The sequence below is a fragment of the Vanellus vanellus genome (genome assembly GCF_965231255.1).
Source record: "Vanellus vanellus genome assembly, chromosome: 5".
In the NCBI taxonomy this organism is placed as follows: Eukaryota; Metazoa; Chordata; class Aves; order Charadriiformes; family Charadriidae; genus Vanellus; species Vanellus vanellus.
The window spans coordinates 27,695,286-27,718,819 of record NC_138910.1 but is presented as its reverse complement, the minus strand read 5'-3'; the positions used below and the strand labels follow the sequence as shown (position 1 = coordinate 27,718,819).

The following is a 23,534-nucleotide window of genomic DNA, read 5'->3' as shown; positions in this document are numbered from 1 at the left end:
TTTTTTTTTGTCCCCAATACTGCAGCAGACACACAGGCATGTTATTCCATAGGCTCTGCCAAGTGATGTTTAGCAGCAGCTGAAGCAGGGCCAATTCACGCTTCCTTCAGAAAAGCATTTAAACACACACACACACACAGACACTCTAATTTTCCTGAAAAAGGTGAGAAAGGTATGGTGTGCTTTTTCTTACTCAGGGCCACATAGCAGAAAGGCAGTAACTAAACAGGTAGAAACAAAAGAGGAATGAAGAGAAGCAAGTCCAAGTTAATTAACATAGCTCATAGAGTTGCCCCTTGTCCAAATATTCTATGAAATCCCAGTAAAAAAAAGAACGTTTTCATGGATTTTGTATTCCGGCCTGACTGCGAACTGCTCGTTATGAAAAGAGCTCTCATGGTATTAAACGTCACCCCAAAAGTAATTTTTCATACAGATTAAGGGAAAGTGATGGAAAACTGTTTTAGGACAAGAAACAAACAAACATAAATAAGTAGCTTTGCAGCATGAGAACATTCAAGGACTGTGAATACAACTGGGCCACGCAGAAAAGGAAAGACTGAGTAACACAAATGAAGAATACTACTACAAGTAGGCAGTTTATTTACACCTACCAGGGAATCGGGGACTGTTTCTTGTTATGACTATGTTAACTCCATTCAACCTTTGGCCACTAGTAATCAGCTGTAATTGCAAAAGAAACTTTGTCTGAAAATACAAGGAATTATAGTATAGGCAAAAGTTTTTAGTCTTCTGCTGCATAGAGTAGTAGCTGTAAAAAGGTGTGTCCCAGTATAATGCCAAGTACTAATCCTCCCCACAAAGTAGAATACCCTGGAGTAGATAATAACATTCTCTGCAAAGTAAATCCTCTCTTTATTTATACTCTGGCACGGTTTCCTGATGTTTACAGTTATTCAACAAGCCAAAAAATTACTCAGACTTATTTTTTCTTTATATTTCACATTTAGAAGAACAGCAAAGCTCTGAGCACCTGGACCATAATTAAATCTATAATTCATCCAGCAGCATGAAGACTAATACACAAATAAATTAACTCCACCTGCCAGAAGAATTAATAATATGGGGAACAACTTATTGCAGATACCAAAAATTAGAACAGAAAGGTTTTATAGTAAAGCTTCTGTCTTTCAAACTTCACGTAAGATCTTCTTCCCCAAATTCCTATTCCAGCGGCGATCCAGACTCCAACACTAAAACTTTAGAGGCTAGAAAAGAAAAAAATCAGAGAAACTACTAACTGACAGATTGAGAGGCATAATACCAATCAGCACAGTCATTTTGAGTCACGCTACAAGCAGAGCACGGCTACACCATTAGCTCACTGGGACGAAACTGTTCCTGCCCAGAAGAAAGGGGTGCCCTTGGCCGGCGCCGCACCGCTGGCTCTGGCGCAAAAGCTGGGGCACCCCAGAAACAGGTTCGCTCCTAAGGGAGGTTTCAGCCTCTTGGGACCACTTGAAGCTGGTGCAATCGCAGTTTATACACCCACCCCAGGACAGAAGAGCGCTAAGGGGTGTTTCTCCACCCTGTTCCACACTGTTTCTCTGTCCGGTTGTGTGTACAGACCGGATAAAAGCCAGGGTCTGGCTTGCACCTAGCTTAGAGACTGTAGTTACACACTCCAGCCAGCACCAGGATGACTCACGCCCGGTGCTTTGCACTCTGCCAGCTGACTTCGTACCCAACAGAGATGTTGCACATGGAAAGCACAAGCAGTTGCAGCTACAGCATCTCACAGGCGCTGCTCGTCAAGCATTCATTGCTAATGACATCTACTGCGAAACTAACCAGAACCGGCCCCTCGCTTTTGTGATCAGCAACCGACTTCAGAAAAAGATCAACAGAATTACTTTCAGAAATAACATCCAGTGCGCTGTGTGGACCGCTCACAGCACGGTTTAGTGTTGCCCTTTCTTTTTTTTTTTTCCCTTCAGGCTTCAAAAGCCAATGGCTCTTTCAAAGTTAACAAACCTGGAACGCTTCTGGGCATAAATGGATTTGGACTGAGACCGGGGGCAATACGGTCTCTAGTAGCCACCTGTTCTTCTTCCCGCACTTTCAAGAAGCAGAAAACTGAAGTGATATTTCTATCGGGGCAGCAGTATTTTTCAAACAGCACTCTTATCTCCCCACCTCCTGAAACTAGCTCCTATCACACGGGTGGGCGCGTGTCATCTTTACAGGAAAGCTGCCCAGCCTGGATGGCGGATTTTAGAGGGGAGGTAGCCAGCTTATCTCAGGTGTAGGAAGAGGTATGCACGCTGCCACTCTAGTCTCTTTACTCCCGTGTTTAAAAACAAAAGGAGAGTGCGAGCACAGCTGAGCCTGACGATCCAGATAAGAGATTTTATTTACATTTACTTTTCAAAGGTCAGAATCTGACTACAGGAGTAAAGAAAAATTAAGCACACCAAATCTGCGTTTGTCAGAAAACAAAGCAGAGAGTTACCAAAACCTCTCTTAGGGTCCTGCCTGAGTGAAAAGTAGGCAGTAGCCATTTCCAGCACAAACCTCAAGCGCAGCCCGCTCCTCAGCTAACAACACAGAGCAGCACTCAGAGCGATTCGCAGACGAATCAGGCGGCCTCAGTAGCATCCAGCGGGATGAGGAGTCCCAGCCACTCACTGAATGGCACAATCCTGTACTGCAGCAGCCTGCAGAAGGCACAGGTACCCCTTAGAGGGGAATGACCTGCCAACACATGGCCCTGCCACCCTGCGGAGACTCCGGCTGTCTCAGTCAGCAGTGCTGTACTGGGGAGCTCAACAGTGCCATGTGCCCAGAGCCACGAGAACTGAGCAGCTATGACATCCAGAAATCTGGGTCCCAAGTTCAAAGATTTATTTTCCCGATGTTACATACAGCCTAGGTATTTGCAAGGACAGATTAATTCTGACTTATGATTTCTAGGCCAGCAAAGCTTTGTCTGCCTCAGACTACAGAACTCCACCCCATGCTTAAATGGGTAAGGATCCAGGGAATTTGAAATTTTCAAATAAAATCTCAGTGTGAGAGTTAAAATGTCATCACGTAACTGTTTCACTAGCGATCACCCAACAGAAGCAGCCAGCAAACAGGTTTGACCCATTCCACAACTCCACTGCCTAACTCAATCCTTCACGTGCTTCAACTTTTCTCACCAAGCCCCAATCCAGATATAAGCATACAGACTACAAAATTAACCTTGTTCCACGCAAAGCAGAAGGCACCACCGCGTAGATTAAACAAGAAATTGGAAATTTTGCATCAGCTTCTCCAGCATTTGAATTGGGCTGGAGCGCAGTGACAGACCTGGCCACCGAGACTGGGACATGGCTGGTGCAGGACACGGCACTGACGCGCTCCATGGGGCCTCTCTGCACCCACTGCCCGAAACAAAGCACTGAGCCAGAAAACCTCCACAACCCAAACACGAGGTAATTTGTTGTGACCACCAATTCCCCTGAGGAAAGGGATGGAAAGAAACTTTAATAAGAATCTGAAAAAAACTGATAACTGCATTAACAAGCCAACAGTAATGTGAGTTCTCACTGATTGTGTCCGAAAGGACAAAAGGCTAAATGTGAAGAAGATTAGCTAAAGCAGAAGAAACCTTTTCCATCTCTCCAGCCAACAATTGCCTAATGGAAAGTGCCTAAAGTAGCAACGCTTTTAACTGTTACAAAAGAAAAAAAAACACCAAACTTTGGGGTTTTTCCCCTCAACATTCTAATACCTTTTAAAATAATCTACAACTGAAAACAGTTTTACATACTTGATAACTACAGCTTCAGAGCTATAAACTTATGGTTCCACAGGAAAAGCTCAAAACGTCTCACAAGTGCTTCTACACTTGGCATCAACTTGCAGAACCAGCTCCTGATTTTCCCTTCCATTAAAACACGACAGAGAACAGTAAGGATCACCATCACACAATGCCAGGCAAAATTAAGTTTATTAGACCTTCAGCAAATAATTATTTCTAGCTTTATTTAGACATCGTATGTAAAGCACAGAAAAATCACACGAAAGACGAACAAGTGCAATTCACAGGAAGTAACAGTTCCCAGTTCCTTCTGCCCGGATCAGATTTATCGCAGTCTAACTCAAGGCATACTTTTACAGAGCTTGCTTTCCGTACAGAAAGAAAATCAAGTGATAGCAAACCATTTATCTGATTAGTACAGCTCACAACTCTCCATTTCCTCCATCCCTGACCCCACCTTCACTAATTTCTAGTAAGGCACACTTGTCATCGTGTGGGAACTATGCCAAGAATGCCCTTTATATCTAGGAGAACCACACAGTGCTCAGCCTACAATAGTTGTTACAGTATCAACAACCGCTACTGTTAGCTTGCCTTCTAACCGATAAGAAATTATTTGTTTCTTCTATTCCAAGACAAAAACCCCAAGCATGCTTAACAAAAAACCAAAGACTTAAAATAATGCTAGTCTGCAGTATTACCATGAAAAATAAATAGCCAACCGAAACACTTGAAAGAGAAATGCTTTCACCATATTTTTTCCTCAGAGAATCTAGACGATTTCTCCACATGTTGATCCATTTAAGGTTTGGTACTGTAATTATCAAACAAATCACTGCTCTCTACTACTCTATTTTGGTGAAGTCCCTTTTACTTTAGTAACTTGGTTTTTTTAAAAATAATACGTTATGGTGTGTTTGCTCTGGTATAAGTAAGTACTTTTAAGTACTTACTTAATAGTAATTACCAGCTGTAATTCTGGCTTTCAGTTACTTTAAAAAAAAAAAAAAAAAAAAAAAAGGCAAATGAAACTCAAGAAATGAGGTGGCCGGGTTGCTACTGCAACTCTTCACACTACCCCAGCAATCCCAGCACTCTGTGGAGGCAAAGGAACGTCGAGCTAGGCACTACCTGGCTGTCTAAAATGTGTATGGGTATCCTACAAAATATCTACTCCAGCCAAGCAAACACTTTTGCAGCCATAGACTGTGCTTCAAATAGCTTATCATGTGAAGATCATGCTCTCAGATTTGATTACCGTTTAATCACGCTTGTAGAATTTTAGGTTGCAGAGTATTTCTACCTTTTGCATAAGAAGTTCTTTTAATTACTCAGACTATGCTTTATACGCAGTAGGTTGTGCTGCGTAACTTAGATCACTTAAATTTGCTTCCATGGGAATACAGTGTTTGTTACAGCGTTCGTTACAAGTTGATTTTAGTCTCTGAAAACCTCTCTTTGTTTTTGCTTTATAGGCTAGAAATTAAACCAAATCTCATATTTTTCCCCCAAGACAATGAAGTCCAAAACTAAAGACAAAACTGGGCTTTGGCATAGTGGGTTTGGTTCACTGGGCCCTTAAGGTGTCTGTTGAGGGAGGTGTCGCAAAATCTGTAATGTCCCATTACAGCTGTAATGTCCCACTACCGCTTCTGCCGTCGATAATGAAGTAAAAGACAGAAATGCCCTAGGTATCTATGAACAAGTTAGGACGAGCACCAATGTACAATGATAACACAGAGCTCAATGTCAACTAACCATCCCTGCACCATTTCGCTTGTCCCCTGGATCCTCCAGCCTGCACGAGGTCTCCGATGTTGAGATACCAGGGGGAAGGACTAAAGGTAGTTAAAGTATGAGCGTACCCCGGGCGGTGACTGCACAGTAGATGAGTCCTTTGTTTGTTAGAAAAGGTGCCTGTTTGCAGGGAGGAATCTGGCTGTCCATTGTCTGCTACAACCGCTGTGGCTTCACAGCTAGAATCACCTGATTCTTGAACATACCTCCTATCGCATAGCTACTATCTATTGTAATGCTTTTCTTTTTTTTCCTCCAAACTCATTCTGCTCAAAGCATTTACAGTCTAAATGCTTTACTTAAATTGCAAACAAAAATAGCTTTCTGCCGCTAACCTTCCCTTACAGAAAGGAAAGCACCAATGTTTCTCTTTGCTGTTTGTTTTCCATTTGTCCCACGGAATCTGACCTGCTGATGCTCTAATGATTTATTCTGTCTTCAATATTTTGGCGAATTCCACATCTAGGCTTCAGAGTGAAGTAGTAACCAGGGTTCAAACCTAAACCACCTCACTGTGGCTTCAGGCTCGATGAACTGACCTCGCACGATTGAAAACCCCCAGCTTTCTACAGCCCTGTACTCTTAATCCAGTCATGGGGTGGCTTCAGTGCAGGGCAGAGCTACCTCTGCTCAAGCTATGCTAATCAAGCATCCACACGTCAGGTTGGCGTCACACTGAATGCGTACCTTAATTTGCTTACTGGTTTCCAGCCCTGCCACTGAAGATACATGAAGGGTTTCCGGCAAGGGAGGAACCCACCTCAAAGACAATTGCGTTGTGAATCCTTGAGGCTGGCCTTTAGGTTTGCCGTCTGCTCTTTGCCTTCGTTGGCTACCTTCCCAGCGCCTGCACCCTTCTGCATGCCTCGGAGAGGAACTACTGAAGTTTATAGCAGCATTAACTCATCAGCTGGAAACCTGCCAGGCTGCTTACATTTTCACTACAATCTTCTGAGCCCTGACTCCAGAGGGTGCTTAGAGATAGGATCCCTGGTCAGAGGCAGTATGCTATACAACTGTTTTCTGATGTGCTTGGATCCGTTTGGGGTGTTGTGCACAGATGCGTTAGGGCTTGCACATCTACAGCAAACAGCCTCTGTGAAGCAGGGAAAAAAACGTCCCTTGCTTTTGTTTATCTCAGTGTTAGAGGTATTTACGTGCCTGTGGAACAAAAGCAGAGAATCCAAGCAGAGAGCACATGAAGTATCAAAAATCAAGATCTACCACACAACAAGTGCTATTAGTTTCTCACAAAAGTGATATACCTCTGGAGCATTGATGACATGTACCTATCTTACTTCTAGTTAGCAGAACGTGACGACTTTGTGCAAGGAAAACAGGATTGGACCCAAAATGAAAATAAAGCCAAAATAGGAGGGTGAAAAATAATAAATCGGCACATAAATCACCAGACTGCTTTTCTTAATTGACAACAGGATAAAACCTGTGCACTTCCAGGGACTTTTTAAAATAATTGCTGTTACTGTTGTTGCTTGAAAGTACAGAACCTGTATATTTTCTAAGATGATTATACTACAAAACCCTTATTAAAATACAGTTTTTAAATGAGGGGAAAATCACTTCCTAATGAGCTTTCCTTTAACATTGTCATTTAAATCCAGTATCACAGATAACTTGGTCAAACTGGTTCTTAAGAGGTCACGTAGTCCATTTCCTGCTTAAAGATAGAATCAACTGTTTCTAAACTGCTCCTGCCAGTCGTTTGTCTAAACTTTGTTCTTAAAAACATCTGGTAATGTAGATCCACCACCTCCTTACACATACTGTCTTTATAGCTAGGTACTCCTAGCGTCTAAATTAGGTCTTCCTTATGGCAATTTAAGTTGCTCTCCATAACCACCAGACAGGACTAGTAACAATTGCCTTATTTCCTTTGCAGCAACTATCTTCTATATCCGAAGATCTATCTTCCTTTCTTCCTTCCTTCCTTTCTTTCTTTCATTCTTTCTTTCTTTCCTTTCCTCTAATCTGTATTCTTTCCAGCAAGCCCACGCCACTTTGCAGTGTTATGCTTAAAACTGGATAAAGTACTGCAGCTGGCCTTTACCAGTGCTGAACCGAACTGAATGGCTTTATATATACCATGTCTCCAACACTTTTTTTTTCTTTTTTTTTAAATACATCCCCCTATTGTGACTGCTGTTCTATTTGTTTCTCTTGCTGTGGCCTCGTATTGTTGATTCCTGGAAAGCACATGATCCTCAGAGTGGCTACACTTTTTCTGAAGAACTGCTCCTCATCCAGTCTTTTTTTCCCCGTGGATTTGTGCAGCTGATTATGCCTACTAAAGTGCTATGCCTTGCAGTTCTCATTATTAAATTACATGCTATTTTTAAGGTCACTTCCTATATTTGCCCACATCATTTTGCATTCTAGTCCTGTCCTCCAGTGTGCCTACAACCCCCCTCCTCCCTGCTGTTACCTGCAAATGCAGTATTTATATGCTATAGTCCAGTATCCACATCAATAATGAAAACATCAATTACTAATGACTGTAGGATGGTCTTACAGACCCTCTCTACAAATTCTTTCAACCCGAAAGTGACCCACTGGTAACTAACTACAGGTCACTGTAATGTTTCATCAAGGCAACCTCTCCCCTCATTTATTTCTGAAAGTGATGCTTAGAACAGTAGTTTTGACACTGTCAACTAAATTTGTATCCGAGTCCCTAAAACATCAGGCCAGTCTGTTTTACAGTAAGTGCTATAAAATTAACAACTGCTTCAGCCACAGTTCTGAACTAGATAACAGTATAGTGCACTCTCTGCATGGGGAAAATTAATCCAAATTAATGCAAGCAGTCTAGGACTCGTTTATCACTAGCAGTTACCGGCTCAAAGTAAGGCATCAATTTAAAGTTACAGCGTAGTTCCTGGCTAGGTTAATAGCATGCATGCTCCTGCCCTAGATGGCAGCTGGATATCCTTGCCTCTGCCTACTTAGCCCTGAACTCAGAAAACACGCTCAAGGTATTTTTCATGATGTCTGTATTACCTGTTTTGAAATGTTCCACATCTATGCAAATCCTAGTTACACCAGCTCCAGGAAATCTCCACACATCAGTGTTACATGCAGTAGTCATTTTAAAGAAAGGGTTTCATGTAGTTGAGCTGATTCTCTTCTATTTGGACTTTATTAATTTGAATTAAAATTAGGTGTCCCAAGTCTGTAAAAGTAAAGATCAAATCAAATCAGAGCAACTGAGACATGCAGACAAATCAGTCTGATGGGGAAGCACTCAGCGTGCTAGGACCTTGCCATATATACTGTTTATCACAAACTAAGTGTGACAGGCTGGCAGTGGTGAGCACTGCACAGTTTGAGTGTAACAAGAAATATATATACACATGACATTTTAATCAGTTTTATCACAGAGTGTGAAAGGTCTTTGTACAGTTATACAAAAGGGTATTTGAAAAGCAGATATGTCCTTAAGTCTAAGGACACATTACTTCGCGGCTTTTATAAATTTTTGCACAACAATGCTTGATGAATTGTTCAAAAAACTGGTCCGCTTTGGGATCTTCTATTGTTTCCAGATAAAACTTCGACATAATGAAGGTCAGTTCTCTAACACCAGTAGCTGAGTGAAAAGTGTTTGAACTATTTCTACAACTCTAGAGTAGACAGACAGCCATGAATTATTTTTTTTCTTTTCACTTTGACAGTAATGCTAATGAAAACTGGTGAAAGATTTATACGACCTTTTGACTAAAACACAGACATTTAAGAGCATGTACAACAGCACTGTGGACACTGCTTACACAAGTGCCTAACCTGCAAATCTGTAGGCATGAAAACTTACTCCCATGAGTAGATATGTTGATTTGTGTTGCATAACCCTCTCTTAATTATGCCACTGAGATTACTTGCATGAGAAATTCACTCTGTGGGGGTTGGTAAAATACCTTGGTTTACAGCTTGCAAGAGGTCGATACTAGCACAGGGAAAAAAAAAAAAAAAAAAAGACTTGAGGCATTTTGAGTTAGTGGATCTGTCATCTACTCTCAACTGAAAAGAAAGTAATTTAAATATTCTCACAATTCAAAACATTCAGGAGTTACACAATCTTCCAGTGTTGCATATTTTAATAAAAGCATGTTAAATAACAGTGCATTCTACTTAACACTTAAATGTTTTACTGAAATGCCTTTCTAAATTTGTTTCATCCCTATTCCTTAAGCAGTTTCACTGACTAGTGGCAAATAAGGTAAAAGCCACTCTGCACACACAAAGATGGCAGAATCAGGCTGTTACTACAAATGGACAGAAATACAAAAATACCAGACTTCTGATTGCTGTGCTAAATACCACCACTCCTTCCTACTCTGACCTAGGCTGTACTCTTCTGGTAAGAAAGAAGGAGGGAAGAAAGAGAATGGAAGAAAATGCTCGGTAGAAATAATTCTAGATAAATCAAGGCTATCACTAGATAAACATATCTTCAAATCCCTGTGAGCCACTGACTTACGTTTAGCTACTAACAATGAAGGAACTGCTTTAGAAGGAATTGCAGGACCATGTTCAGAGCTGGACAATACTAAAAATCAGTTTTTCAATATTCACTTGAGAGCTACTTCAAACACGTTCTTACAGGACTTGTGAACCCTCTTCACTGTATTTTTGTAACTGCAACTGCAAACTTCTGCATAGGGAAGGAAGTGTTAGAAATAATCGTGTGGGTTTGTGTTCTCAGAACCATTCTGCAAATCCCAGCTTTCTTGCAGCACTCATTTATTGAGCTTGGTGGTAAGAAGGTGCTGGGCAGGGAGAGACAATAAAAAGTATAATGTAACTATCAGAAGATACATTATCAAGTAGAGCGCAGGTGATGTTTTTTTAAATTTTGCTCACTCAGCTTCAGCACAGGCATTTTTGCACATACTCATACTGTCTCTTACATACCTTAACCAACTATAGGGAACTATTTAGTGTTCACAGTTGGGGGTTTCACTGCAAAGGTGAAAACAAGCAAAACTGACATCTTTTTTTTTTCTCAGTGAGACTCAATATTTAGCAACATGAAGACGTTTGCCCAATAAGAAATTAACAGAATAAACATAAAACTGGGGGACTGCTATTGATCTGAAAAGTCAACAGCTTGACTGGGGGAAAAAAAAAAAAAAAAGGTACATGCGAAGACTTGGGCACACGTTTGTTCTACTGTACAGGGGCCTGGTATTTGACTGCATTCAGAATATACTTCCCCCTACTGATTTCAAAAAAGCAACAGAACTAACGCCTGGCTTTGACAAAGGAGAGATGGAAACTTATTACATTTGAGAGACAAAGGAATGGATTGACTTATTCATATCCTGGTGTGTCTGACAAAATGCTTTGTGTGAACAATGCCTACTCTGAAGGGAGGGAGGAAAAATCCAGCAGAGTTAGTTTGAATCACCTATTTAAACCGTTTAAGCAAACTTAGGATGATTTTTTCCTCCCCTCTTCTTCCCCCCGGGGAGCACTATGGAGTAATCACATGAATCTGCCTCACGTAGTGTCTGGAGTAGTCACCTCCATGGCAGAACTGGAGCAAACCACCGCCGTGCAGTAACATCTTCAACAGGCACAACTGTTTGCAGAGTAAACATTTGCCTATAACCTTACTGTAGATAGAGTATGTTAACAAAAGGAAGGCTTCTACCAGCTTAGCTGCGGCACCTTCCTCCCTAACACAAGGCTGCGTTAGCTCAAATCCAGCGCTACCTCTGCCCGTGGAAGAGCCCGCACCACCAGCGCAATCGTTCATTGCTCCTCATTGTTTCAGACAGCTCAATTGAAAGAGCTTAAATTGCTGGTCTGAAGAATACCTTCACAATATTGCTTTAAATACATACTGCAACGCTTCCCCACTGATGGGGTAATAACCACAGTGAGACAGTTACAAACATCTGGATTCATGGGTCCATAACTAAACCAGTAATAGCATTCGTCTGCCAGGGTTTTGCAGGCATTTTTCTTTGTGTCAAACTCCAGACCATGGGGTTGGGTTGGCAACACTCTGCGGCGCAGAATTAGCCCAAGATGTGGCGGTAATGAAAGGGACAAATGCAGTCCTCAGGAAGCAGAAGAATCCCGTATTAAAACAAACCCCCTACGTGTCTTGCTCCCATTGTGCTCAGTACACATACTTTGGAGTGTTACCTTAAAATAAGTAATTTTAAAATGAACTACTCATAAATTATCAACCTACTTGCAGGCCTAGGAGAGGCTACAAACAGCAAAATCATCAACTGATACCTTTTGTAGTATTGCTCAAGAAATCACATTAGTATATATTAGCATACAAGGCCTGAAAATAAATAGTAATTGAGATAGTAATCCCTATTAAGGAAAATCTTTTCAACAGACCTATCAGGTCAGGAATGGCTAGAGGTAAGAATTGCCCTTTTCCAGCAGCTATGAAGGAGGAAAGTTGTCTCTCTGACCAGTGCTCTAAGGCACGGGTTTTGTCTGGCCTCTCCTCTGTTTGTTTTTTTTTTTTTTAACCACATGCTCTCAGATGCCTGATCTTTAATTTAACAACTGACAGAACAGACTATAAAATGCTTAAATTCTCCCATTTGCATGGGAAAGATGCACTATCTTAACTCTTTTTAAACCACATGAATTAAGCTCTGAGTGGATATGCTGATTCTGGTGTTTGCTTTCATTTCCTGCAAAGTTTATACCAAACTGGGTTCTAAACTATAAACTAAGCTGGCATGGGTGTTACTAAATTTACTTAATACAGGGTTGAACTTCAAAAGCTTTCCCATGAAGATGAACAATGATTAATATTGGAGTGAAAACGAGGAGGGGTGAGGAAAAAAGACAGAGAGTACATATTTTTTGCTATTGTGGATCAGCAGGGCAGCCAGGAACAGCTGAAGGAAGCTGCTGTAAATCACGGTACCCCTGGGAACAGCCTCACTTGTGCCAGCCCTAAACTCCAGGAAGTACAATGAGCATTGGAGCCGACTGTGCCGGGCTCCACCTGAGCTGCAGCCTCCAAGTTGGGCAGGTCAGAACAGCAGCCTCAGATATAACCTTAACTACAGAGCGGTGACCTCTGATCTGAACAGTTTTATGCCATGAACTGAAAATAGTTATTCCAGATATGTCAAACCTATTTGAGAGCATCCCTGCAGCCCAGATTTACCACGCATTACGTGCAAGATCTTTGCAGCATTTTCCTAAGAATGTATAACGGTGGGGTTTGGCACACTTCCATACCTTGAAGTATGTATAAGCGCTTGGCCATGGCTTGAAATTGAGCTGCCTAGAAGCAATAGGGCCAAGACCTTTTTAGCTTCGCTTTATGCTATTAAAAGCACAAAAGAAATTAAATACAGCACACTGCACCAAGTAGCACAGCTTTGAGTTAAGCCAGTAAAAGGAAGAAAAAACAGGATCAGATACCTGTGTCCTCAGTTTACCTATCTGTCCTAGCGCTACAGCGCACGTTGGACAGTAACTGACTCATTTCGGGCTCTTCTGTTGCACAGGAGAAAACACGAGGAAAAAGCAGTACTTAATTTCCCTCCAACATCTTTAGTGGCTTAAGACCAAATCTAATTTTATTGTTTTCAATGTTTTATCTTTCTTGGATGTCACACCAAAATCACAGGAATTGCCAGTATTACTCTATGTTCAAGAGTAAAGCTCTCGGCATAAAGATATTAAGTTTTACACTTGGTACCCCCCAGATGCAGTTTGTATTCACTGCTCACAAGCATGACAACATAATGCATGACAACACACTTCTTCTAGCAGTTCATTGTCCAATTAACAGAATCAGAAATCAATCTCTACTGTTGAGACAAGCAAGCAAAAAACTGCTATTTAGACATTTTTACTGTGCCTGTCATTCTGCTATTCTGGTGCCTAAAATAGAAGTTCATGTGCAGCCCAGGCCTGCTCAGTACACCCAGGAACGGGGCTCTCTTGGGGCTCCGGCATTTTTATAAAACAGATGTTCTAGCAATAGATGTGACTGGGGGAAATCTAACTGCTAAGGAAACCTACACCTCTTTTGCATTAAAATCACAGTGCAACTAGTCATTTTAAAGTAGTTAAATCAGCCTCAGATCACTCCGATGGAGCGACTCCACGTACAGTTACACTGGCAGGTGAGAAGTGGCAGCAGCCATCAGTGTTAACACAATACGGGACAGTTCAACATACTCTTCAGTATTTGTACTGTATCTTGTTAAAATATCACTTATGTAACTGAGTAACCGGAAGGACTACCAACATGCAAGAGCATGGGTTGGCAGTTGAATTCTTGTGAAGCCTATAACATGTGGACTGCAAATGATAAGTGTGCTCTAAAACTGGAGGAGAAACAACTTCGCAGGGAGAAATCTCTTTGGGAGAACTTATAACACGAGGTCTTTTATTTTTAAAGCACATGAATATGCCCAAGTTATAGAGGCTTTTAAATGTTGTGATTTTTTTTTTTTTTTACAAATTCTTTTCTTTTACAAGAAATGTAATAAGTAGTGTTCTGCTGCTTGTTGCATGACGAGCAATGTCATATGCCTGCTGTGTCACTCTGTTGCCTACTTGTGCTACTACATCCTATAAGAAAGCATGTTACAAGCTTCAACTGCTCTGCAGGTAACACACAGCTGCATTTACCTCCTGATACCTGAAAGGCTCCTTCTAACAAGTCAATTCCAATGTAACAGTAATCCTTCGGGCACTGAAACTCTGTTCAAACTGTTCATCCTGAAAACCCAGAATTGCTGTTAGAGAAGTCAATATCTCCTGTAAATATTTTTTATTTTGCAAAAGGTAAATATGCACTGGTCACACAGTTGCTATTGAGTAAAAGGGTTAAATTCTTCTTAAAAATACTTAGGGGAACAAGGGGAACAGAAGCACTGACTTCCTTACTGGCAAAAAAATAATCTTTCCCCCTGTGCTCTGTAGGAGAGAAATTTGAATAATTTTAGACACATTGGGGGGGGGGGGGGGGGGGGGAAGCGTTCATCATTCTCAACAGCGTTCCTGGGCATCTGGTAGTACCAGCTCACAAGAAAAACTCTGCAATACTCTTGTGCTAATACGAGAGGAACATGCTTTCCTTTCCCAAGGAGCTAAATATCAGATGGTATTGGAGAGTTTGAGAGGGGAGGCTTCTTTTTCTAAATGCCAAGCTGTAACTTGCTGTACCCGAAACTGCTACAATTATCTTTTCAGCAACTATAAGGTAAAGTGTTGGTGTTCTATTTCATTTAAATACTTTCTCTCCCACCATGCTGCCCTTTGAGAGTCCAAGTATAAAGTGCATGACCAACACAGAACTAATTCCAGTAATTTATTAAAAGTTATTTAAAAACCAAACCAAACCACCACGCCCGCCCAAAAAAACCCCAAACCAATCCAAGAGACATTTGCGCTCTCAACAGAGCTTGCCTCTATTGAAAAGAGAGAGCCACTGACCCTGCATGCAAATACATCAGACTGCCTAGGCAATGTGCAGCACAGTCCTCGGGGTAAGACACCTTTACCACAAATTCAATAAAACACAGCTCTGGTTAGTCCCTGCTCTCACAGACTAGTCAGACAGGAGAACAACTCACATTTTACAGAATTCACAAGACCTGCACCAAACCTTTCCAACTATTCAAAAAGCCAACATAAAATCAGAAAGCACTCCCAGCATTTTTTCAAACACGTACAAGGCTCGCTGTTACACATGAGCTATTAATCTGAAGGTACCTTGCAGTCGGAAATTTTACTGAGATGAATCAAAGGAAAGCAACGTTATTTAAATGTAGCTTTACTGCAAATCTGAACACTAGATGCTCACAGCTAACGAGAATTTTTATGCATCCTTTAAACAAAAGTAAAACATGCAGAAGATTTAAAGAAATTAGCTAGCTATGCTACAATTTAACTTTCCTACATATCAAGTGCTCCAGTCACCGTCACTTTATCTAAGACTAAATGACTCAATCTTCCAAGCTTACAATTTCGATTTCTAAAACCTAACAGAAGTGTCTCCCAAGTTGGGAACTTCCTTAAAAATATTCTCTATCAAGAGACTACAACTTTGACCGACAGACACATAAATTGAAAGGCAATACTTCAGCTTATCTAACTGTTAAGCAACATACAAAGAGAAAGCACATAAAAATCACATATGGTTTTTTACCTTTACTTCAGAATGAAGTGATAACTCTATAAACCTGGCACTCAAAAAGCCAGTTCAAACTACATGCAGACATTAAGTTGAAAGCTTCAGCGTATTTTGAAGTTCACATAATTAATGTTTCACGAAGGCAGTTACCAGCTACGAAAAACAAACTGAATACACTTTACTATGTACATCAATCACTAATGACTACACCTCCAACATGCAGAAGAAATAGCAAACTTCAATATCAAACGTTCCCTATGCTTGTTCAACCTGCTGTACGCACTTTTTGTCTAACAGTCGCCGGTTGTAAACACTAAGTTTCCCGTTTGTTAGCCTGAGCACATTAACCTCCTACCACCGTCCACAATATAAGAAGCTGTTACATACCTGCAGTTAGGAGGAGGATCAAGGGTTATTTCAGCTAGCTCCTTCTGGATTCTGTTGGTGAAATGAGAACAGACACAAAGCATTTGAGATAGTCTATAGAATAAATCAGGGAATTACACTGCCCTCTACCACCATGCAGTTAAATGCAAGATTGGCTTTGCCTTCAGTAATGCTAACATGGCTGCTTCCTCTTTGTTCTCAGAGGCATAACCCAAATCCCACAGCTGAGAAACTTTGCAGCTTTTTTCCTGCTCCACGCTGTATGCAAACAGAACACTTACAACTGAGTTGGGTAGAAATTTCCCACAAGTATTCAGAAAAGTAACTCTTTTTCACATCCAAGCACTTTTTACCAGAGAGATTTTCTTTTCAAGCTAATATGCAAATGAGGCGGGGGGGGGGGGGGGGGAGGGCGGACGACGACTGCACAGGCAGATTTGACAATGACTTAAAACCAGCGCTCCAGACCTGTGACTGGGGCTGAAGAAGTAAACCGCGCTGGCAGCAGACACGTTCTTTTCACAATATTTTACCTACTACTTTGCAGCGTGTTTAAAAAGTGGATTTGCAGATCTGCCAGGCTGTCTCTGTTACTGGAATAATCTCTTTGGATCAACTTTGCTTCTCTCCACACCTTCGGCTGCCTTTCCTCCCCCAACCTTATACAGTGGCTGTATTTACATGATAAAAAGTGATATAACAACTTGAAATAATCTGTGCTTATTACAAGCATTCCCGAGGTGTTAAGATCCAGAAGAGGCATACCGAAAACTTTTTGTCAATTTAGTAGTTTATTCAGGTACATAAGAGGCGTAATTTCAAAAGACGCATGGTAAATGCCTCTTTAAAATATGAAATAAGACTTCTCTTCAGAAAAGGACCCATATGAGCAAGACTGTGAATAGCAAGTGTTAAAAGATGAGCTGACAGAAACTGCTCTGCACGCTCTTGCGCTAGTACCAATAAGTTCACTCAGACTACTGAACTATTTGAAATGTACGGAATTAGACTTGCAACAATTAAGTGAAATAAAGGCAAGAGGGGAAAACCTCAGTCTCAAAAGCCTGCATGCCCAGCTTTTCAAAAAGGATAAGCAATAACAAATTACAAAGCCTACATAGTAGTTCCAGAACTTTTCTTTCTTTAGCCAGTCCTATTTCTAAGGATTTCTTAAACAAGCTCAAAAGTCTTCAAAGCCACCCAGTCACACTCTGCAGCAATTTTACGACATTTCAAAGAGCATTTACTAAATCTAAGTACAATACAAAATTACTAGTGTTCCTAAAAGTTAGAACTACAGTGTTCATGCAAAACTTGAAGCTACTACAGCTACTGCACAGCCTTTCTTGCTACAGGATATTTGTAAATGTTTGCAAAGAAAAGCAACTCCAGGGAAATGACTGGAAAGTTATGGTTCATCTCCAAAGACCACCGGAATCAAGGGATTTGAACTTTGCTTATTTCACACAGCTGAATTTACAGAAAATTATCAGCGTGCATGTCTTGAGAGCTAGGCTGCTAGAGTAACCTTATATGCAAATAAGAATGCAATAGATATAACTAAACAAGGTTTCCGAAGATTTTGATATTTAAAGGCAGAGGCTACCTGCAGAACCCCATGGTTTGAATCTGCAGATCCTAGGGGAGAAAACTCGCCTAAGTTTCTCCTGAAAGAACTGCAGAATGAACCCACTACTGCAAGGTGTTTAAGGCTCTCCCATGCATTGACATGAAAAGCTAGTCATAAGGCCCACAGTAGCCACTGGGGTTTTGTGACTTCTTTAATTAAAGAGCATTGCTTGTCATCAGTCTACAGACAATAACAAAATACACCAGGAGGACTCCACCCTATACCAACCAGGCATGGAAACCTAACTCTGAGAAAGATGGCCGAAGCTGACACTCTCACGCATTTTTGCAAATATGAAACGTATTTAGGTGCCCCCCCAGCCAGCCTGTAAGTTACCAAGTTGGCAAACAAGTCTTCAAAAGACATATGACAAGCCTGTGTAATTATTACCCCAATAAGACATGGATAATGAAGATAATACCTGGCGGGCCCCTGTACTACAAAAGTTGGTACTTCACTCTTTCCCACATCGCTTTACAAGAAGAACCCCTCTGCCTTGAAAAGTGCAATGCAAGCACTGTAACTTAAAATACTGTGCAAAAATGCTACAGAATGTTTTACTGTCCCCTTTACCTTTTAGCACTAGTAGATAGCTTAGCAGTAGTTTTGCTGGATAGTTTGGTGTTCTTCTTCTGCTGGGTGGCAGAGGGTTTTCGTTCTTCTTGCTCTTCGGGTTCAGGTGCAGGTGGATCCCTCTGATCGGCATCTGAACTACCACTGCTGGTACTTGGACTTTCATCGTCTGACCTCTGCCTATCACTGGACATCGTGGGGAACTTTTTGGGGGAAGGAGAAGAAAAGAGGCAGAGTTAATACAACAGGCAGGACTCTCTCTTGCCATTCCCCAAGTTCCAGAGAACACCTGAATCAGTGACAACTCCGTTTCACTGAGAAATTAACCGAAATATACTTCTTTGTCTCATCCCCAAGGACTGCAGTTTGACAGCTACAAAGCAATATTTACACTTCTGAAAATACAGATATTTCCAATTTTTAAACCCACTCGCATTGTTTTCATACCTTAAACAATATGCCAATTGTCGACTTTGTTCTAAGGCATGAGACAGATTTAGCAGGGTACTTAGGCAATGAACATTAATAACTTATGACACATTGTAAATAACAGACCTCGCTGAAAATGTTTTTTAAAAAGTCACTAATACCCTGTAAATATTTACACTGGAGCAGAGCATTTTATTGGGTCCAAACGCCAGATCCCCCCCTCTCCCCCTCTCTCCGAGAAAATATATTGCCAATAACACTTGGGTTGATTTCAGATGGAAATGTACACTTGCTCTGTGCATTTAAAGGGCTGGACTGGGAAGGAGGGGGAGCGGGGGGGGGAGAACAAGGGTTTTTTGTTGTTGTTGTTGTTGTGGTTTTGTTGTGTTTTTTTGTTTGTTTTTTTTTTTTTTCTCAAAAAAAGGGAAAAACCCCAAGATGCATTTAAAGCAACTCGGGCAGCAGCAGCCCCGGTTATTTACATGGCCAGCAGCGAGAACTGCATTTGGCCACCACAGAGCTGCCGGAGGGGGAAGAAGCATAATTCAAACTGCACCTTCTGCACAGCTCTCCCCGCCGCCGCTCCCCGCGCAGCTCCACCAGCCAGACCGACATTTTTCCGCCGACCGGGGGGAAGGGGGGAGGGGGGGGTGAAGAAGAAGCCGGGGGGGGGGGGGAGGAGGGGGCTGCCCCGGCGGCCGGGGGGGGGAGGGGGGGGCGAGGAGGAGCGCGGCGGGGAGCTGCGGCAGGGCTGGAGGCGGCCGCCCCGGCCGCGCTTTGTGGGGAGAGCCCGGCGCGGCGCGGCTCGGCTGGGCTCGGCTCGGCGCGGCGGGCGGCGGCGGCGGCTCCTCGCCCGGCCCCGCACCGCACCGTGCGTGTGCACCAAGTGAGGCGTGAACTCAGGCCGGCTCCGCGCCCCCGGCCGCCGCCAGGCAGCGAGCGCCGAAAACAAGAACAAAGCTCCTCTACCAGCCCCCCCCCCCCGCCTCCTCCCCGCCTCCCCCCACCGCGCTCGCCCAGCCGCCGCGGCGGCAGCCGCCTCGCCCGCCTCTCCCTTACCTTCGCCGGCGTCCTGTCCCGCTGCTGGGTCGGAGGGGCGGGATGGCGGGGGGCCGGGCCGGGCCCGCGGCGCCCGAGGAGGGGACGGAGGCGGCCGGGGGGCTATACGGCGGCGGCGGCGGCTCTGTGGCCGGGCAGTGTGGAACATTGAGAGCCGGAGCAGGGGGGGACGGGGGGAGGCGCGGTGCGGCCCCGCGGCCGGCGGGTGGCGCTGGCGGGCCCCGCTCTGCGGCGCGGGCTCCCGCGGCGGGCCGGGGGGCCGGGGCGGGGGGCGGCGGGCGCGCGCCGGCGGGGGCGGGGGAGGGGGGGCCCCCACCGCCTCCGGCCTCCCGCCCCCGCCCGCTGCCGCCGCCGCCGCCGCGCCCGCGGCCGCCGCCGGCGGAGCTGCCGGCGGGCGGGGGGAGGGGAGAGGGGGCGCTCGCTCCCGCCTGGCGGCAGCCGGAGCGCGCTTCCCCCCCCACGCCCCCCCGCCGCCTCCGGGCCGGGTGCGCGCAGGCGCTCTCCCGCCGCGGCCGGGGGCGCGCGTGCTCCGGGCCGGGCAAGGACAAAGCGGCGGCGCGCAGTTGGGGGGTGGGGGGGGGGCGGCCCTGGACGGTGGCCCGGTCCGGCCCGCGGCCTCCCTTCGCCGCAGCCGCCGGCTGAGCCCGGATCCCGGCGGGCTCCAGCCTCCAGCCCGCCGGCGCCTGTGGGGCACCACCGCGGGCTTCGCCGGGCCGGTGCCCACCAACGGCTGAGGCCCGGTGGAGGCCGCGGGGCCTCTGCAAGACCTCGGCCTCCTCCTCTTCCGCTGCCACCTCGGCCTCGCACCTCACACCTCGCCTCGTGCCCGGTGTCAGGGTAGGGACCGACGCAGGCCGCCAGCACACGCCTGGGACCGCTGCTGGTTTCTCACCCTGACATTACCTCCCTCACGTATTCCCCTCCAAAAACGTCTCTGCTCTCTGCACGTCTTCACACACGGGTGGGAGGCCCAGCAGCGGAGCGGCGGCCCTGGCTGTCCCGCCAGCCGTGCCCGGCGCGGGGGCTGAGGGGACCCAAGGCGCTGGCAGGGCCTGTGTCATGCCGGAGTGCTGCGGCCCTGCTGCAGCAGGAGTGCCGCCCTGCAGCCTCGCCGCTCCTCGTAGGAGTAGCCAGGATTAAAAACAGAATTAGGAGTTGTTCCGTGAGCAGCCCACCTGCCAAATTCTGAATGCTTCAAAGAGGAATGGGCATAATCAATGGCGGTTGCAGTAGGTGTCACGGGAAGGTGGTATAGGATGGAGATGTGCTGTCCGGTGTGTACTTGGAACAGCTTTACATGCCGTATGCCTAGAGTACACTGTGTGGTAAAAGCAATCAGCCAATTGAAATAACTTACATATTCCAAACTTAGGGCCTGATCACACTGTCAATAAAATCCACTTGTAAAAGAAAATTTATCTGTGAAAAGTAGATGAGGCTGTGGATTACTGGCTTCAGCAGAAAAGGAATTAACAATTACTGAAACTGTTTGTGCAATTTACATGAAATCTTGGGATAACGTTGCTGTCCAGCACAAGAGCTTTCGCCTCGATGGCTTTTACCTCAAGGGCTTTCATTATCAACAGCCTAATGACTTAAAACTACTGTGTTTTCTTTGCTTCTGCAGGATCAAGGGGTCAGAGAGCGTATACCGTGCTCTTGAGGGAATAAACATCAGTGTGTCAGGGAATACCCTTCTCTGGGTATCTGAAGTTAGCTCAGTTGAAAAGCATGCTGAAGATTTGGCAAGTGAGTTGAATGATGTGATGTGGAGGAATACTGGAGGTTTGTTTGTTAAAGTAGGCTATAGAGAATTCCCAGATCACCACTACAGGCAATTCGCCCCTGAGGTATGCTGTAGAAAATTCCTAGCATAAACAGTATCTGGCATGATGAGCAATCTGGGCATAATTAGTAAAAGGGAAGCATGGCAATATCAAAAATCTATCAGTCAGCACTGAGAGGCTTTTTTTTTTTTTTGCTTTTTTTTCCCCACTCTGTTGAAGATGCTCAAGATGAGTCTTGCTGGAGCTTTGAAAACAAGGATTAAGTGTTTAAATTTTTATTTTATTTCAGGTGAAAATTAACACAGGAATCAAAAAAAAAAGTACTACAAGAGTGTGCATCTACAGAATGAAAGTAAGTAGATCGGTCAAGGGTTGCACACCACGTCAGCTACTACACGTTGTGTGGCTTCTGTGGCTTTCAGGATACAAAGTGAAAATAAAAAAAGCCCATTTAACAGAGACTAATTGAAAAGGCAGCCTAGATTTTATTTTTTCCCAGCCTTTTGTACCTTATTAAAACATTTACTACAGCAACGTGTGGACATAACAGATGTTTATTTGAATGAATATTCATTCATTTGACATCAGTTCTCAAAGGATGACATTCTCTGCTTACAAGGTTGTATTTTTCTTGGGTATATTTGTTATATTGTCAACCACAGAAAAAGTACCGCGCTGAGAGGTACGGCACAGTTTGAAGGAGAGGGAGAAATGTCAATTTTAATAGCCATTGTTACAAAGCCACATATCACCATCTCTCTGGCTTTTCATATCCCTTGTGAATTGACATCAGTGTAATTTTAACTGATGTACCCATCGTGAATGCTTTTTCTCTGCCAGTTTATCGGGTACTTGAACTGTGAAAGTGCAACCGGTATTGTAAAGTGTAGAGCCTTCCTAAGGACCGTTCAGACTTGTCGGAACAGTCCTGGGCACTCGGGATTGGATGAGGCCTGCATTTTTTTCCCCAATCAGTTGCCTTTGTTGTTTGTGTTTTGTGTTTTGTTGGTTTTTTTTCTTTTTTCTTTTTTCTTGTTTTTTTCTTTCCTCAAGCCCTGCTCCCAAAAGCAGTTCGTTTTTTTTCAGAAGCCAAATGTCTTTTTGGGTACCTCTCCATCCCTGCTCTGTCAGAGCACAGGTATGAAGTTACTGTCAGCATGTGGAGGTCTGCTTTGGGCTGCACAGACATCTGAAAATATTTTTCTAGGTTTAGGAATTCACAGTTCAGTGTCCTCCATATGACATGAAATTCTGTGATAGCAAACAACTCAATGCCTGGCACCAGAACTAGGGTGAAAGGCACTTCCCGCTTCTCACAAGAAAACTACGAGGGATGGAAAAATCATTGCTTGATCTCCTTGCCCCTACCATTTTAAGGGTGTACAGATGGTAAAATAAGGCCAGCATACATTTTTCGTGATGAAGAGCAGCTCAATTGAAAATACTACTTAATGTTTACAGTCGTATACTCCATCTTCTTTATCACAAAATCATTGTTTCCTGACAGTAAATATATCTCCACCTAGCAATGCATCTTTCTGTTCTCTGTGCGTTCCCATACCAGGCTGTGTTGTTAAAACACCTGTTGGAGCTGTGCTACAACGCCACAGCTAGATGGGCACAAACTGCAGAACCAGGAAATGAACAAAAGATTTTTAAAAAAGTAGATGGGGTAAAATTTTTATTAGTGATTAGTTTCATTGTAGCAAATAGTGCTCCTTGTAAGGTAGATCCTGTACAAATACTCAGCATGTCTTTTCCCAAGATGATTAACAATTTTAACAGAGAGAGCTAGGAAAGTAGACTTGGCAAAAATCTTCTGTGGGCCAGGGAGAGATGTAGTGATTTACAGAAGCAAGTGCAGGAAGCCTGCTGCAGAGTTAGTAATTGCAGCTCATCCTGTTGTGCCTTAAATTTAATGTCACTGCCATAAGTACCATTATTTTT

General features: G+C 43.8%; 1 protein-coding gene across 1 annotated transcript in view; it reads right to left on the bottom strand.

The window, feature by feature from the left end:
• UBE2E3 (ubiquitin conjugating enzyme E2 E3) overlaps nucleotides 1–19,929 on the bottom strand; it is a 59,963-nt gene extending 40,034 nt beyond the window's left edge. The window contains exons 1-3 of the mRNA XM_082483729.1: nucleotides 19,801–19,929; nucleotides 18,313–18,515; nucleotides 16,110–16,160 (exon numbers count right to left, since the gene is read on the bottom strand). Coding sequence (XP_082339855.1) covers nucleotides 16,110–16,160; nucleotides 18,313–18,506 — 245 coding nt within the window. The 5' untranslated portion in view covers nucleotides 18,507–18,515; nucleotides 19,801–19,929. The remainder of the gene's footprint in view (nucleotides 1–16,109; nucleotides 16,161–18,312; nucleotides 18,516–19,800) is intronic.
• Nucleotides 19,930–23,534: the final 3,605 nt, after the last annotated feature.